This window comes from Opisthorchis viverrini (assembly GCF_000715545.1).
Source record: "Opisthorchis viverrini unplaced genomic scaffold opera_v5_122, whole genome shotgun sequence".
NCBI lineage: Eukaryota > Metazoa > Platyhelminthes > Trematoda > Opisthorchiida > Opisthorchiidae > Opisthorchis > Opisthorchis viverrini.
In genome coordinates this window covers 1,244,684-1,262,673 of record NW_008751780.1, presented here as the reverse complement: position 1 = coordinate 1,262,673, position 17,990 = coordinate 1,244,684, and the positions used below count along the sequence as shown (strand labels likewise).

The 17,990-nt window shown below is 41.2% G+C and overlaps 1 protein-coding gene across 1 annotated transcript in view; it reads left to right on the top strand.

Annotated features, from left to right (window-relative positions):
• The window catches only part of T265_13961 (hypothetical protein), a gene marked incomplete at both ends in the record, with an annotated part of 28,732 nt that overhangs the window by 6,151 nt on the left and 4,591 nt on the right, over nucleotides 1–17,990 (top strand). The window contains 6 exons of the mRNA XM_009171362.1: nucleotides 4,201–4,365; nucleotides 6,048–6,215; nucleotides 8,134–8,288; nucleotides 10,633–10,756; nucleotides 15,105–15,381; nucleotides 16,186–16,283. Of these exons, the coding sequence (XP_009169626.1) occupies nucleotides 4,201–4,365; nucleotides 6,048–6,215; nucleotides 8,134–8,288; nucleotides 10,633–10,756; nucleotides 15,105–15,381; nucleotides 16,186–16,283 (987 nt within the window). The remainder of the gene's footprint in view (nucleotides 1–4,200; nucleotides 4,366–6,047; nucleotides 6,216–8,133; nucleotides 8,289–10,632; nucleotides 10,757–15,104; nucleotides 15,382–16,185; nucleotides 16,284–17,990) is intronic.

The following is a 17,990-nucleotide window of genomic DNA, read 5'->3' as shown; positions in this document are numbered from 1 at the left end:
GCAAGTCAAAAAGGGAACTTATCGGATGCGAGAGTCCCTTGGCGGAAGTCCGGACGGCGGGAACGTGTTTTTCTCCGCAGTTCGACTGCTACACGTACTCCATGGTTGTCCTGCGTGTATGTGGGCGCGTCGGCACATGAGTGGTTGCTACGCTGACTAGGCGGTGCATACAATCGATGTCCGGTGTGTCAGCTTAATGCGACGTGTTTGTGCCTATGAGAAAAAGGACAAGCCTCGCGATCCAGTGAGCGGCTGAGTTGAACAGTCAAGTGTGTGGGTGACTGGGTCGCTACACCTTTTCCAAAGGCCTTTGCACGCAAGCACACCATACGATCCTGTCACCGTCCCGCGCGCTCCGGCCACACACGAACGACACAGTCATAGCGCTTGCATCTGTTTTCTCTCCCCTGTAAAATGTGCGTCGCGCACTGGGACAATTATCGCATCATGGCTAGTCAAAACAATACAGTATGCACAGATGATCGCCACCCAATCCAAGTCGCAGGCTTTACATTTTTTCGACATTCGGTGAAAGGTAATCAGTTCCCTAAGCTTTGCCATCCAAACGTAGCACATAAACGTCTTGGGTTGAGGTTTTTGCCTCATCGTTTTTTGTATTGGTGTTCTGGAAGAAAGGTCGTATCAAACAAGAATGAAGAACTTTCACTGAAGATTTATGCTACAGTTAGAATCAACTCATCCTCATACCAATTCCAATTGCTTTGAAAACGTTGTCAGCTCTCTAGCAGAATACACCATGGTCTTTTACTCTAGAGACGCCACCATATTGGTATCTTCTGAAGCATTCCAAGTTTTAAGTGACAACCAATTGAACCGCCCGAACGAAAAACATTGTAATGAGTCATAGTTGTCCATTTATATTCTGCAATGCGAAATATAATTCTCGCACAGTGTATGGAGTTGGACTGAGGGCTTCAATGCCCAGTTTCTTGGCAGAAACAAGTTAGAGACTCTAAAAAAATTCCACAATCCCAAAACCAGTCTGCCTCCGAATGGGTTGGTTGCTTTGCCACGTTAAATCAATCAGCATCATTTCTCCGAAAAATTGATGTTGGCATGTTAATTGTCTACTAAACCCAAGTGAATGAATCGAATCCAATCATGAGATGATTGCCTTCCCCTTGATGTCAAAATGTTCGAAATTGGTTTTCACAGGGAATGGACATAGCCTAAACGTTTGACTTCTTGGTCCTCCTCAGGGTGATCGATTTGCGTAGTAAACCGTCTGAAAGTAGACTTATTTTTTTAGATACGACATTCTTAGTCGTAAATATATTTAATGGAAAATTTAAAATTATGCTTTATCAAGAGGCTCAAAGGGGTCCCCTTATGTAGAATGATCCATTCGAAATTTATTCGTGAGATTACATCTGGCTGGATTGGAATATATGTGCTCTAAGAAGGTACCTCCAGAAAACGGCAAGCAAAAATCTCATTGCTAGTGTGAATCTCAAGTTGATAATCGACAATACGTTTGCACCAGCTGATTACCGCCTGTCGAAAAGGTTTTGGGTAAATAAAAGGATCACTAACTCTGAGGAACAGAAACGCTTTACCTCTGTTGAGGAACTTGATTATTCAGCTGGCTTACCTTGAGAGTTACAGATAATACGCCCATGTCGAGTTTAACCTGACAGTTTATACCCTTTCCTTCCATAACCAAGCAGGAATCAAAAACAAAAATGGAACCAAGCAAGAAAACGTTCCAAATGATGTTGGCGTTCCCCCTTTCTGAAAAACGTTCCATCCTCGCGTGAAAGTATTTGGACAAAAATTTCTGAAGAATTTGACCCTTTTTGTCGACTTTGACGTTTTGCCAATCAGTCTAGTGTTTGTGTTCTCCTGATCTAGACAATTCTGTTCACTTGCTATTCGATGCAACACTTCGGTGGAAACGATTTGGTCAAACCACTCTTGTGGTCCTTCCTCGGCTGGCTTTGGAAGAAGAGGCCAAATGTCTAAAAAACAATATTCGTGCCATTTTTAGCGTCCTGTTCTCTTTTTATTCATTCAACAGCAGGTTCTAAAAACCCAAATCACGGAGGAAAAATTGTCACAAATGTTGTGTCTTAGGCCTTCCGCTTGTAGTAATTTGAGGTATATGGAGCGACATTCTACCTCTTACCATTCGTTTGGCCAAGAAATTAAGTAGTGGATTATAGAATCATGCAAAATGCAGCTAATACCGCTGTGCCACAACTAAACGGTTCATAAATGGAAATGGTTGTGAGATTCATAGCAATTAATGGTCTCGTAGAATATGAATTTAGGCATCTTTTTCTTTAGCACTTTGTATACTTCGATTCTGATAAGAACACCATCACCAAACACTCAACAACGTTTCAATCTGCGTACATCATTTAATTACTAGTTGCAAGCCTCAGGACAAGGATTAACTTTGGCTTAACTTTCACCTGATATAGATCTCATAAACAACAAAGAAGTTGCCGTAGAAACTGAGAGAATGGTGTATCCTAGATGGGACACTCAGTACGGACCTGTCTACAACTAACGTAGATAGGGTGCTCTTAACACCAGCTAGCGAACAATCCACAAAAACCTATGCTGAACCAAGAGCTGTCGTAAAAACACCTTTTGGGTGAATTAACTGAAAAATACAATAAGCGGAACAATCCAGCAGTCGGACCATATATTCTCAACTCACTCTGGTCGGACATGAATTTACACGAGGCGAGTACGTCAACACTTTTTCTCCAACGCATGTTGGGCACAGCTTACCTACATATATAAAGTGATGGCGCCTATGGACGCTTGTTTGACGCGGGTGGTTCATCGGATAGCTCGACTAAGCGATTATCCTGGCCACATCGGTCCTCTGAAGGGTCCGTCAGATCTTTCGAGTTAGGTAATAACATTGTCTGACAATTTTTGTGTACCTCCCGCAGCTCTCTCAAACGGTCCGGCTAGTAGCGTGTCGCGTACGTACCTGGGCCTAAAAACATGTCCGGGCCTTCAAATCTGTTTCAGCCTGGTACATTGACCCTGCCAAACCTGTGACGAGAGTAGCAGAAATAGGGCTTCACATCCACACCCCTTGAAATTCGCGTGAAACCACTTGGAGATGCAAAATGATTAAGACTACTCTGAGTCACCTAGATATGCATTTTCTTCCCCAGATTGATGGTTCACGTATACCAATCGTCACTGTCTGAGAATGATGAATTCTCCACACGCCAGTCCCTTGCATGATTTTGGCTCATGACTCTGTCATCTCATACGTATCAACATTTTCAATCAGTTCAGCAATATATCTCAGTCGTTGTGTGTGATTCAGAAGTGTTTGATAAGATTCTTCACCTTCGTAAGAAATGTCGGACCATCGTGTTTGACTGCTTTCAGTACATGTGCGAATGTTATACACTTCTGAGGGAATAACTACCATCGTCTGTCTCTCGGTCTTACCGCTTGGCACAGGGCAATCAATCAACATTAATAGAATAAAACATAGGAAGCAGGTCGAGTAGTAACAATATTACTCAAACCTTCTCTCTCCTGGAGTTTTGCAACCCTAAAAGTCAGAAGTTGACATTGCAGACCAGGAGTCGACCGATCAGCAGTCAATGAGGGTCTTCGGTGTAATATAACAAAACCATGTTTCCCTGTTAATATGTGGTAGCAAGAGTTGCTACTGGTTTTATGGTAGTCAAGGGGACCGAGTGAAGTTAATCTGATGAACAGAAAGTTTCCTCGAAAGCCATTTTGATCAAGCTAGTATAAAAGCTTCCAAAGCGCCGCGAAACGATTATGTATTTTGAAAGCTATTCTGCGCAAAGCCCAATAAAAATTTCGAAGAATTTATCAATTAAGTGCGATGAAACCTTGTTAGCGGACACTGATGCTGCACTAATTATGTCATGAGTGGAGTTTGGGTATGCACTCGTACACCTTGGAAATTCAGTAAAATAGAAAAATACGGATGATTAAGTTCTATTGCATATTCATGTACAGATTAATGGTGAATAATATAATATAATATATATATATAATAATCTACTATATCATAATGGCTTTCTTTCGTGCTCGCAAATGCCTACCATGTCAGTTGTAGCTGAGAGAAGACTTTGCAGTATTTCATGCAACTTCTAGTCATTGGATATACGAAACCTATTGTATCTGTTCAACCTGTCATATGAATTTCTGTTGTGTACCGTTTCTCAGGCGGACGAACTTGCCACAGAAAAAGAACGGGCGTTGCAGTTGAAGTTGAAATGCGGAGAACTCGAATCTGCACGTTTATCGCTAGACAAAGAACTATCAATGGCTTGCGCTCAATTTGAAGCCAAGAGGCAGTGTTACAAAAAACGCATCCAAAACCTGGAGGAAGTATGTTATATGCATTTCCAACACCCCATTTCCAGTTTACATTCAATATCAACGCTTACATGTAAAACAGAGTTCGGTCTTCCACTTGAAGTATTTCTGCAAGTGAATTCGGAAAACTAACTTGAACCTAAGGAAGAGATCCAGAAAAGGATGCTTTCTGTCAAATGACTGTCGCATTTGTTCATTCATAAAACTTTCTCAAGTGTAGGATTTCAGCAGTTTATGATTTGTCCAACTCACATAGAATAAAGTTATGCTATACTATGGTAAAGCTAAACCAACATTCTAATAGAAACCGTAACTCAAAAAACAACAAAACCACGATTTCTCATAAGCAACGCCTGATTCCGCGAAAACGTCTAAATTCGTATGGACCAATACTACCTCTGAGCTGAAATAGACCGCATGTATTGATATGCATAGTTCGCTAATAAACACGTACGACACTGAGGTTTGGGATAGCATTAGATCCCATAATTTTGCTTGTCACAAAGCCTTCCCTACTTGATTTTTTTATGGGATGATGACTTGTCGAGTTATAGCTTCCTGTGATCAATGAAACTCTCGCCGCAGATCCAGCGTTTGAAGGTGGTATCACTGAAAACAGTGGGCGTACATCGTTCTATTTAACCCAGAACTAGAAGTTAGCCACTCTTGTGTATTAAGACACACCCAAATACATTGTCTCAAAAGATGTCCCCAGAACTGACACACCTAGAGGTCTCACTTGTTTTGCCTAACCACTCCTCACCTGGACCCCTTGTTTACTCCGGAAAGCCATGCCCAATAAATTTATAATTATACGTAAAAATAAAATGGTTCAAAAGACTACACAACTTTCATCACATTTAGTAGATGCAGATGTTTTCGATCTTGATTCTACTTAGTCTCATGAAGTCGAGTAATCTTTCCGAAATCATCCACAGCAAATTTACTTTGGAAACGCAGTTCAACTTCATTTTTGTCGCTTTCGGGATTACTTTTACGCAGCATTACTGCGAGGTTAACAGGACAGGCTGTTTCGGCCACGTGTCATCTGCAAAAATGCTATCCGAATTTCGCAAATGCTGGTATGTATCACTGTACTACGTGTTGTTAACTAGTCATTAGTTGCAAAGTGATACGTCCTCTTGATGCGGGTAAAGCTCTAATTTACAACTCGAGTGCTGTCATGGTTACAACAGCAAGTCAAATGGTCACAATTTTCGGCAGGTTGGAACAAACATGACACTTTTGTCTTAAGTTTGCTCTTGTTATACAACTGAGATTGATTGTGCGCAATTTTGCTCTCGGGTACCGAGAACACTGCTTCATTGTTTCGGTGCCATCCATGATGGAGAATGGAGCATGGTACCGGCTATAGTGTAGTAACGTCTACTAAGATGCTTAACCTATTACCATTAGAGAAGTCAGCGTATTCTCGTTATTCTGGTTTCCAGTTACACTAAAAACAGACTGTCGTAATGGCCATTTTTTCCCTTATCGCTGCCCAACCTCGGGTTTAAAATATCCAAATAGTAACCACACGCCCACAAATGATTAAAAATGTACGTGATTTAGGGTACTGAATTAACAGAGACATCTCTCTTGTGTGAAACGACGAGTATGAATAAATTTCCCATGGCAATTTTACGAAGATACCGTTCTGTACATATTTTTCGAATTCACTTTATTCTGAACAGGAATTAGGAGAGAGAATCGCCGGGGTTTCAGAGTTGAAAAACCCAAGTCCCGTGTTACCTAGTCTCACCTCTGTTACGCCGAGAACACAGAACTCACAGGACCAAAACAGCTTTCACGAAAAATTGGAGCCTAGAAGGGTAGAGATGAACATGTGGAGCGGGAAACACGTAAGTATATTTCGCTGGCCTTTGAGTGACTTTTTTACAACCTATCCTCAAATTTCCACCAAACGTTTATTCCTGTACAGAGAGCGTATTTTGCACGTCTGTGTCGGAATAGTTTTACTGCAACTCATATCGTACCTGAATCGAAGAAAATAAAGTTGAATTCAAATTACCCCTTCAGTGTTCCAAATTCGTTCTAACCCTACTACGACTCTGTGGTTGTGTGCACGATTTAGGCCTTTAAATTAAGGTCAACTTTACTTGGCAATCAGAGGAAAGACATGGAAAGCCTGGTGCACCAGAGCTTTAACCATCTCAATCTTTTTGTCATTTGAGTATTTAAAGTATGTTTCAGTTGGTGTGTAAAATATCAGACATTCCTGTTAAGAACTTTACCTTCCTTACAGTATAGACCGTTGCAGATCAATGGCAGCACTATACCACCAGGCAATGTTGAAGTTACTTTGGTTGATGATGACGAGTCTTCAAAATGTTGTAGAGCACAGCAAACAATTCATCCTATTTCACTTCAGTAGCCGTTATCGTTGACTATTTTGTCAGTTCTTTACTTCTTAATATCAGAATGCACCATTAATTTCTTATGTTTTTGTTGACAATAAGCGCTTGGTTCTGTGAAAAGATAGAAAAGATAAGTACAATGCCTTGCCTTAAAATTTACACCAACCAGAAATGTGCCCCCTGTCATTATGCGGCTTCTGCATGCAACCACGGATCAGTACCGAGAATAAACCGTTTACAATGTCCGATCATTTAAATTTGTTTACCATATCATTTCTGATTATGTTGCTCTGCGTCTATGATTCCGTCCTATGAGAGGCAATAATATATTTGTGGTAGTGCGAAGAGATTTCATTCATTGGCTGGGTGGTAAAGAAACCGAGGTTCATAAAATGTGAGCCGTTGATGAGTCCCAATAGAAATAAGACTGACGTAGAGTGCTTCTTGGTTTTTCAGCGCAGACTGGCTTTGGTGACAGGATGAAATTTTGGTTGAAAATTTGCTTAATCAAAGGTTTGCGCGCATGCGCATATTACATAATTTGCATGCGAGGTAATCGAGCTACCCCAGCTAAACCATCAGGAGATCGATGTGTACCGTTGTTATAGCCGAAGGTCCTTCACTCTCTATTATTTCCGCTAACGAAACACCACCCCCTCACAGAAGACAAAAAACGATTATTTTTGCAGGTACCTGAAATTATTCACCAAAGCGAAGCACCACGCAAAGTATGACTAGTTCTTGCGCAAAATTTCATTGTTTCTCGCGAAACATTATCACATTTAAATGAAAAATCCTTAAAGACAGTGAAAGTATGACACGGATCTGTGTTCTGTTGCCGTCTTTCCTGGTTTTTTTTTGAGGAAATGTGAGAAAGTCACCCATTGATTTCACAGCGATTCTGAAGAACAGCTTGTGGTGTTATGCTGTTTTTCATATCCAGTTAGCATGACAGTTGAAGAAAACAAGTGCATACGAACTGGAAGTATAAACAATTTCTTCTCGGGGTGTTCACAACAAATCATTTTGTGTGCGGCCGCAGACGCAGAATCGTTTCAGTTACTCCACGACCCCAGTAACGCTAGACTGCTTCTGACACATCATCGTTAAGAAACGCTACTTCCGCGGCCCTTTATTATTTTCACGGACCACAATAATTATTTAATTAATTGAAGTCATCAATAAGTAGACGGCTGGTTTCTGCACCTTGTATGTCGCTGCTAGACACAATCGAATCAGTCTGCTCTGTTTGTTTATCTCAAGAATTTTTTTCTTAGGTGGTGCCCGCTGTATTCCAAATGTGTCTAATTTGTGCCGACGGAGATATATATTTCATGAATCGATATCTTTCTGGTAATATACTAGCTACTGCTATCCTTCCCTCTTCTTCTATCAACACAAGTTAAAAGGTGCTAATATGAGAGATGTGCCGGATCAAAGACAAGGATATCAACAAGACATGGAAATGAAGCTTGATGGGACTGAGGAACTGCTACTGAAATTTCCTGTTGACACTAATGACGGGGAGGAAGTTCCGTCGGAAGAAAATGAATCAAGGTTTGCCATACATCCCATATCCCATTGCCCAGTTGATTCGTTATTAGAAGAATTCAACTCACAAACTTCAGCTTATTTTGATTTTTGCTTTATAAACTGAGTTGTACTAAAACGAGGCACATAAATTAGAAAACCCTATTGATATAAAGTTGGTTATCAGTTGACATCTCAAAGCTACTTTGACCATTCTGTTAATGCAAACACGAACTATTTCTAAACAGTTGTTCATATTTCTGGACCTATGTTCTGCAGCTCTTACACTGTACGCTACATTGTTTTTGTTCGCTATTAGTGCATTCACTGTTCTTAACTACACAGGATTGCAGCCGTAGTAGGCAATATATTTCCTTCAAACGGCACGAAAAAAACGGTCAGATTGGACAAATCTTACAGTTGTGTAAGCAGGTCTATATACTGCCTGTTTGGCGATTGATCAGGCAAACTTTGGTCTGGTTGTGGAGTTTTGCAATCAGTTTGCAGACAGTTCGTCGTCTCCACTTGAGGAAATACCATCGGTGCGCAGTTGAGTGGGTACACTTTCCTTGCTTGCTTGTGGTTATATAGATTCCGAAGCTTATCCGATTGGTTTACTGGTACATGCATTTTATCGCAATCTTATTGGCACACTCAAAGTTTACATTTAGTTGTGATCTGTATGTTCCTTGTTTGATTGGTTTGTTGAACAGCCTCATTCTGAAGGTTTCATATCCTCTTCAAACTGACCCAACTGCAAGCTGATCTGTCCTCCCGATGATGCCACACGACTAGTCCTCTGTGAACGCATCCAAACTGCGAATGTTTCGATACGCTTCTATTGCTCGTTTGCATTCCTGTTGATCGCCAAATGAAAATTTCAAATAAACATGGGTTCAATATATTTACAGCTTGGTAGTTAACTACCGAAACTACCATTAAAATATAGACCTACTTCACCTACTTCAATAATCTTGAAAGCTGTAGTTGGCTGTTCTCATGTTATCAGCACAACCATTGCTTTCTAATTAAATGACCAGTCAGTGGTATTAAACTTAATTCCAAAATGAATTCACCATGTTTGAAATGGTGTACAGAGCGTGATAAATCCATACAGAACCTAGAGTAGGTAAATGTATGCCATCCTTCATATCATACCGGTTATGAGGAATCATTGGACATGTTTTGCTGAGCTATATATACTTACCGTTTTCTTAAGACGGTCATCTAGTGCTGAACTACCTGAAAGAGAATTGATGTTGTTGTGCATACAATACCAACATCATTTTCTAGCCACAAGTATCAGGCGACTTAAACAGCGTCAAATCACGTAAAACGATCGGAGTCTCGATCTCCTGATGACATAACTAACACTTTGAAAAAATGCACTAATCTTTCCGCGGTGGACTGATTCTACTCCACCGTACTAGGAGTTTTGTGTGCGGTAGGTTCATAATTATCGAAGTTTATCAACGACCCTATGCCAGCTACAGTATGTGAATATTGTTATTTGACTGACTTCAATGTTCACTAACGAGTGATGCAGAAAAAACGACAGAATGTGGCTGGTCGGATCGATTAGCGCCGAAAGGATTGGGACCAATAAAACCATCAACTTGAAGTGATAAGATTTGAGTTTAAAAAGGGCACCTGCTAACCACGATTTCGGAAGCTGCATGCTCTTGATAATTTACAATGATCAAGTTTTAACTTGAATCCGATACCTGATGAGCTATCAAAAAGTAGGCAGGCAATAACAGACCACACTCTTACTACTGCTATGATGGCGGATGGCCATTCTAAGTAAAGCAAAACCGCAGAGAAACGCCGTCCAAGGATAAAACCGCGCTTCTCGTAGTAAAATTTTGCAACTTTATCAAGCTGTTTGTACTTGAGTGGGCCTTCTATCTCACTGTTTTTGAGGAGGCTCCAGGGATTATTACTACTAACGAGGTCATTCGAGTGTCCGTGTCTAAACAGGAATAGTTAGATATCTAGAAACGACCATGTATCAGTAGTATGGTGATTCATCACTTGTGCAACTACCCGGAACATCAGTGTGACCGACAGAAAGTATCCTTCATCTCTCATTTTCAAGGTAATAAATAGTTTGGTTATCTCAGTTTACCACTAAACGGTTGTTTTCGGTCATACTCTTTATACTCACATCCCTCACTTCATCACAGGAAATTTCTGTACCTTCAGATGGTGTCTTACTGCGGGGTTTTGTGTCACATTTTCCGTTTTGAATCTCATTAAGGTTAAAGATCGAATCTGGCTGGCTTATTTGTAATATGCCCACTTTTTCAACAGGTTTTGTTACCTACATTGTTTCACAATTTTGAAGTGCCTTCCGTTTTCCGCTGAACAGGGTCCAGTACACAAATGGAGATCAAGAAAACATTAGCCATTTGGACTATGCGAATGGAAACACTAACGGTGAAGACGAACTTGACGGAGCCGAGATTAAAAAGGTGACATGGTTTACAAACGTTGTGAGTGTTCATCGAATGTCTGTTGCTGGAGCATTTTGCAGGCTTTGAACATTAGTATTTTGGCTTTTGTCCCAATTACAGGGTTCAGAAATGAACCATAGTGAGTCCATTAGAAAGGAAGGCCGGTAACGCTACCGCATCTACCCAAAATGAAGTTCATTGTGAGATAGGATTAAGGAGGGTGCCATCATAAGCTGTGAACTCACATTTCTCAAAGGAATCTAAAATTTGAGGCCAGTGATTGGTGAATCCCCATCTTAGGCACCTTGATTGCAAAGGCCACATCTGCCGGGGTTGCTTGTACCCAAAAGCGATGGCAAGACAAACGCGGGTTGAGCCGTAAGGCTTCAGTTTGGCTGCACATATTACAGTTTAACTTATTGCAGATTCAGTGCTGTAGCGTACTGAGACTATAGTGGAGAAAACTGAGTCAGTTAAGAGTAGGGTTCGTTTGTTTCCACTGTGGTTCGGGTTACACACAGATCTGCTACATGATGGATCCCCAAATAAACCTTGCTCATTTGGTCTTATGTGGGAGGAACAAACTTGCAAGCCTCTGATTAGCTTTTAAACATCCAACTCGCACCATTACAGTTTAGGTGGAAAAACGTCGGTCGGACAAGAGATACTCAGAGCCAGCTAATAGGGTTGCCGGCCAAAAAGAAGCACCTAACTGATCTTAGATAAATGTCTGAAATAATCCACACTCAAAGGCACAATACAGTTATGTGTGCGAACCAAGGGACTTGTATGTATGTCTTGTATGTTCTCAACATTCACTCAAACCGTACTACATCTATCCTGAAGCTAAAATTCTGCTTGATCCAAGCCAAAGCATGGAAGCACTGATTCAGCACTCAGTCTCACTGGAGTTTAGTAACTGTATCCTCTTGTGAAATCCGACTGCATAATACGTCAAGTTACCACATTCGTATTACTCCTCCTGAGTCGATTACCTGAACATACGGGCAGGTTTGAGCTTGAGTGATGTGATTAGGCTCGTGTGACGAACTGCATCGACTGAAAATATTTCCTGAGCCAGGTAGCAGTGAATATGATATAGAACATGCTATAGAATGTAGTGCCATCTAACCCAACAGTGCGCCCAGCCTATACTGAAACTAGAAACGGTGTGTCCATCTGTGGCCGCTCCTAATGAGAAAACCACTTATTGTATCAAACCAGTGACTGGCAAATAATTCTTCTTTCGTCTTTCCTCTTACTGGTTTCGGATAGAGCATCTGTGGAAGTGATTAGCTACCTGGTTCTTTTCATTGCAAATGGTTTTAGCTGCGTTTTGCAGAAGCATAATTGTCACTACACTCAACCTCGAACAAAAATGGCTGGAATTGTGCAGCAGAAACTGTCCTCATCAAATAATTTTAAAGGTGTCTTTGGTAATGTTGGAAAAAAGAACAGTTTGATGCCTTCGTTTTGTCGTGTGAATACAGTCGTTCACTGCGCCTTTGAACTCCTGGGTTCGACCCTCATTTGGGCTTCTCATGAACTGTGTAGCCATTTTAGGAGAAAAGTAAACATATTCCTTTCATATATCTGTTGCAAAAATTGGTGCTCTATTGCAACGTTTTTTCATGAGACATATCAGGGCTTTGAAAGCTTGGAACTCTCGTATTATGCTTTGACAAGAGAAGTTGTTTGGTTTCTGTGATGGGTTTTTCTTGCTGCGAGCCTCCAGAAGTGAAAATAGGAATGTAAAGCTAAGAAGTTCAGGTAAAAGTTATGAAGTTATCCATGGTTGTTTCAAAGTTACTATGTAACCACGTCAGTACACAAGTCTGTGCATCTTACCAGTACGTTCCGGTGAACCTGAGAGTGCTCTTGGACAACAACAAAATCCTCCTGAAGCATGGAGGCTAGCCAGACAGAATAGAAGGCGTACGATTGGACTCAGGATAACAAATACTCACACGTAGCTAAGAAAATACAACAAAATCCCAACAAATGAGAATATACATGCATGAGAACAGCGAGGCAAAACTTGTAAAACAACTCAGCAGGTTGTAGATGCAACGTACGTCTGGAAGAAAGGAACCGGAATGGAGCGCACATTCTATAGAACAACCAAGCCAAAGAAGCACAAACACAACAAATAATGTGTTTTATGCCTCTCAAGTAGACAACCCTTGGAAGCATAAGATGTGCTTATCAAAGGCTTTAAGTACAATTTCCAAAACTCTGAAAATCTAGGATGTCTGGGCGGTCCAAAAGCGGTCTTTGAAAGCTGCCTCAATGAAGAAATCCAGCACAGGACACACCAAAACATTGTCTCATCTTTCACACGCACCAGAACATACCACACATGGTCTTCTGAGGATGAGTGAACAGTAATCATCCTCAAAGCGGAACAAACATCGTTATCTTTTCAGCTGGCAAGGGAAGAAGAACATTCATTTTGGACAAACCGAAATACCTCAACAACTCCAACGCTCTAATCAAAGATACAACCGCGTAACACCGCCTACAGCACGGCCAAACTCACATAAAAATTAGTGAAAGCTTGTAGAAACTTATGGATCTTCCCTAAATCACGCAGAAATGCACCTCATTTGAAAGTTACCCGATTCGACAGAGTTCCAGAGGCCCAAACAGGGACGGGACCATTACGGCCAATTGTCCGATTACCAGGAGCACCCAAATGGAAGATTTCAAGGGAACTGTGGAAGCGGGTGAAGCAACTCATCATCCGATTTCAATCAAAATGCAAGGCAATAGTGCTGCGTTGACTGGCCAACTTGTGACCGTCGCAATTGCGGATAGGAAATTTTGCTTTTTAGGTATCGGAAACAACCCAGAGTCTAAGATATGCAGCCAAATGTCACCTGCTCTTGTAGAGCCACTTGATACGCTGGAGAAAACCGTAAATTCTTTTGGTTTCCTTGAAGATAAAATTGTTTTTGACTGACTGTTCGAGAACAAACTGGTCAACATTTGCGCTTTTCCATCCAGTGTTTCCATGCATATTTGGGTTATGACACTGTTTATTTTCTACATACTGCACAAATAATCCGTGTCCACAAGAACAACAGTCTTCGGGTGCAAATCAAGAGATGAGCCAAATGCTACGAAAATATACGGATACTCGCGAAACTCAGACTGACAAAGCCATAAGCACATTTTGTCTGCCACCTTAGGCGCAGTTCGTTAGCGGCAGATTACCGCGTTCCGAAGAGTTTTTGAAATGGAATCTTTCGGTAACCTACCGCGTAGAAATGAAATGCAAATAAATATCCTAAGGCGCTTTTGTGTCTTTACGTGCGCATTCACATTCTACTTGTCATTTCATTCCACTTCTTCTGCTATTACCACGGTAACCGGTTCGCGGAGCACAAATTCGTGTCGAAGTGCACAAATCTGGTGTCCTAGAGAGAAAATGTATGCAACAGGGTTTTCAAATGTTGGATCGATCCGAGTTGCTACGAAGATCACAATTTTTAGTTTGGTTACGCTGAGTAGTTAAGCATTACATAAAATTTCGCCATCAGTTCGTTCCTCCCGTCGACCACATGGGCACTGATCCTTGGGTCCTATCCCCCTCTGTACTGTTGCCTCGTGTAGATAGACACCAAGATTTGATAAATGATAACACCTATATCAGATTTGGCTCACCTGAGTTCTAATTAGTTTTCCGATATCCCTAAAACAATCCTCAGGCTTTCTTTTTTGTGATCTACAAATTGATATTCGAATAAGCCAAACGGCGGACGCAGGCTTCTGAAATTCTACCACGTGTATAAAAGAAATACTACGAAAACCTTTAAACTTTCGGCAAACTTATCATGTTAGTCAACAAAATGATTGGGTTGTTACGTATGCACATGCCTATACCGATGTAATAATGATCCTTTTGCACAGGTGAAGGTGAATTCCCCGCACTCGACTAAAAACCTCCGCGCTATTGGATTGTCACCGTATTCAGTTGGAAACGCTGCAACACCTTCTGCGTCACGCGAGACCGAAGTTGATTTCCTAAAAGAATGTTTACAGGTGAGCCACTTAGGTCCTTCATGTTCTCTAATAAATACATCATTACCGCTCTGCATGATAGCCCTTTGGAGAGTGACCAGCTGCAACCACATCCTCTTTTGGCTACAGACTAAAACCGTCTCAAAACTGTTCCTTCGATTTGGTTAATCTTTATGAGCACTAGATTACGTGAGTCCTTCTGTCTTAACTCAGTGTTTTGAAAATCAGTCGTTTAGACCAATCTGCTACTGGCTTTGTCAAATTCCTTAGCAATTTCTGTAGAATTTGTTTGCCACAGGAATACGTTTTTTTTTCACTTAAAGTGAGATTCTAACATATGGTTTGTCATGAATTACCCTTACAGGAGTCGCAGCGTAAAATCATACAACTTCAAACGAAGATTGCGCAACTTGGGCAGCGATCCGACGCATCGGCGAAGACCAAATTGGTTCAGACAGACCCGTGTGAAAATGGCTTAAACGAGACGCAAAGGACGTTTGAACTACCCCACTGGGAACGAGAGTTCCCACTAGAAGATACAGAGACCTTATCGGATTACAAACCCACCGGACTTCCAAGTACACGAATTTGTACTCCGTCGAGTGATGGTGGGGACAAACTTTACGAATTGACCAATGTAAGTGTGTTTTGTACATGTATTGAGGTTCAATCACTCGAAACTGTCCAGTAGGTAAGGTATCCTAACCTACTTTTGCCAAAATTACTTTCTGTGTCCCTTTTTCGGAAAGATGAATCTGTTGCAATTTTAGGCAACCCTAGGCAGACAGTTGTGACCACGTAGTTTTGAGATTGGCTACACCAGAAAATATCCATCTTTTAGTTGCAAATGCCGCTGCTTTGTGGGCTTTGTACAATAAATAAAAATACACTGAAAAATTGTCTTCACGTATGTTAAGAACAAGCGTGTAGTCAAAGGCGTTTCTTCGATTTCTATTTAAGTAGCTCATACAAAGACACAACGGGGAAATGACGAAAAATGGTATTTAATCAAAGTGGTCAAATGTTAACCAGGCAATGAATTCGGCATTTTAGGTACAGTGCTCACAGTCATGATAATCATCTGATTTGTCATGGTCAGGCGAGCTACCGGGCTTTGGACAGTAGTGGTGCGGGAATCATGAGCATTCATCTATTTGACATGGATGGCCACCATTTTATGGCCTAGTTTTATCAAATGGGCAGTGGTACGGACTGCTGCTGTCACTGGAGTCGCCAGTAGTACCAATACGAATTGGTTATGGCCTATCCTGGTTGACACTTTGAAGACGCTTTTTTATGACATCGGAGGTTTCAGCCGGGTTGGATGAAATAGCATTTTTGCTAGGATTCTTCTAACCGTAGTGTGCTCACATTCCTCGTTCGATGATGAATATTCCATACCTATGGAGCATGGACAAATAAGCTAGTGGCGATTTGTCCTCCAGCTGAAATTCGAAGGTGGAAGTGGGACTCAAGTACAACAATGACATCATGTGCGTCATATCAGCAAAATACCCTATCACTTTGGCGACCACTTCAGCAAGTGAGTGGTACCTTGGTGTGAGCAAACTGTTCGCTACTTACTGTTCAGTGCTTGCTTTGCTGATTGGAAGGTTTTAAACCCTAACTTTCTATCATAACGTTTCAGGTATATTATATGAGCAGAATAAAAAACGATAAGCTTTTCTTAATTACGTCTAATAGCAAAAGTGAAAGTGAAGTAGGGTGCGAAGTGCGTCCTTTCAGGACCGGACCATGATTACTCCTTTCTCACATGTACAAATTAATTATCCTTCCGCCATATTTCATCCTAAGCCACAGCAAGGCCTGTCTGCATTGATTCACACAACACTTCATTTCGCACCGCCCACGACTGTAGACTTGACTCAGCTCTATAGAACTCCACCACTTTCCATCATTTAGAACTCTAGACTGGTGGTTCTCAAAATTTCAAGCCCCCTGGCTTCCTTTAGCTCTATAAGATGGATAAGGTCGCGGCCAATCTGAACGCAGCTGATAAACGGTTGTATGGTAAGACCATCTATAGATATCCGTAAAACACAGACCGCTTACCCCGATAGGTTCTTTATCCTTTTCACCGTACTGCTCTCTCTTGGGGAGAGAATTGTACAATAGTGGTAAAAGCCAACACCTTGAGTAGGTTCCACGTATGCAAACCATTCGACGAGAATCGGAATGGAGACCATCCAGAAAATGTCTGAAATATTCGACTTCACAAATACGAAGTCCGCTTCAACAACTACAACAGAGCTGTGTGCCGGCGCTTAAGATTTTCTTTGTTAGGTGTGGTGTCAGACACGTTATAAACGTGTTAACTTTTCTGAAATGTCCTATTCACACAGTTTCTCCTCCAACTCACAAACCTGACACGGCCTTTCGGATATAGCTCTAAGTACAATGTCATTCTCAATGACGAGATTTTCCATATACTATGAGGTTTTAGAGGGATGCTGGTGACTAATTTCCATTTTGCCAGACAGTACGGTCGCAGTGATCATTAAAATTAAACCTTGTGTCTGTCCAACGGAATCAACAGCTAAATGTTGAAAGTACGGTTGCGTGCAATGAAGCACTTACATTATTATAGTTTTTTTATAATACTGCTGGTCTGTGTCTTCACTATCTCAATTCCTATGTACACGATCAAACCAATGATCTACAGATCCATCGCACTTAATGACCGTTTATGTAGTGCGACAGATCACCGACAGACATTCGAAGGGTGTGCGAATGAAACTACACCATGCGCACCGTAGTAATCATATATTTTTCGTCACTCTACGCCGCCTTATGTCCAATTTTCCTGTCATTTCCATTTATAGCGTCTTACCATACTCCACTGTAGCTATAATATCTCTCTTCAGTTGTGATTTATTTCCAACTTGCATTATGATCAGCCGACCAGACTTCCTTGTTTATATGGACTGTACTTTCTAATAGTTTGAAACACACCCAAAACTGGCGGTTTAACGTTAGAATTCCGTTCAGGACACCCTCTCAATATTCATCTTCGCTAAGCAGTTCCTTGGACTTTTTGCCTGTATAAGCCACGCAAAAATCTTCCGACAATGTGTCTGAAGTCGATCCACCACCTTATATCCTATATCCAACGTCCCCAAGATTGAACGTTTAACTTTGTGGCATGAAAATAATAGGGTCCTCATGTCTACCACTTTCAAATTTAATGCTGTTTTTTCGGAACCAGTGCGTAGAACACTATTACTGAGTG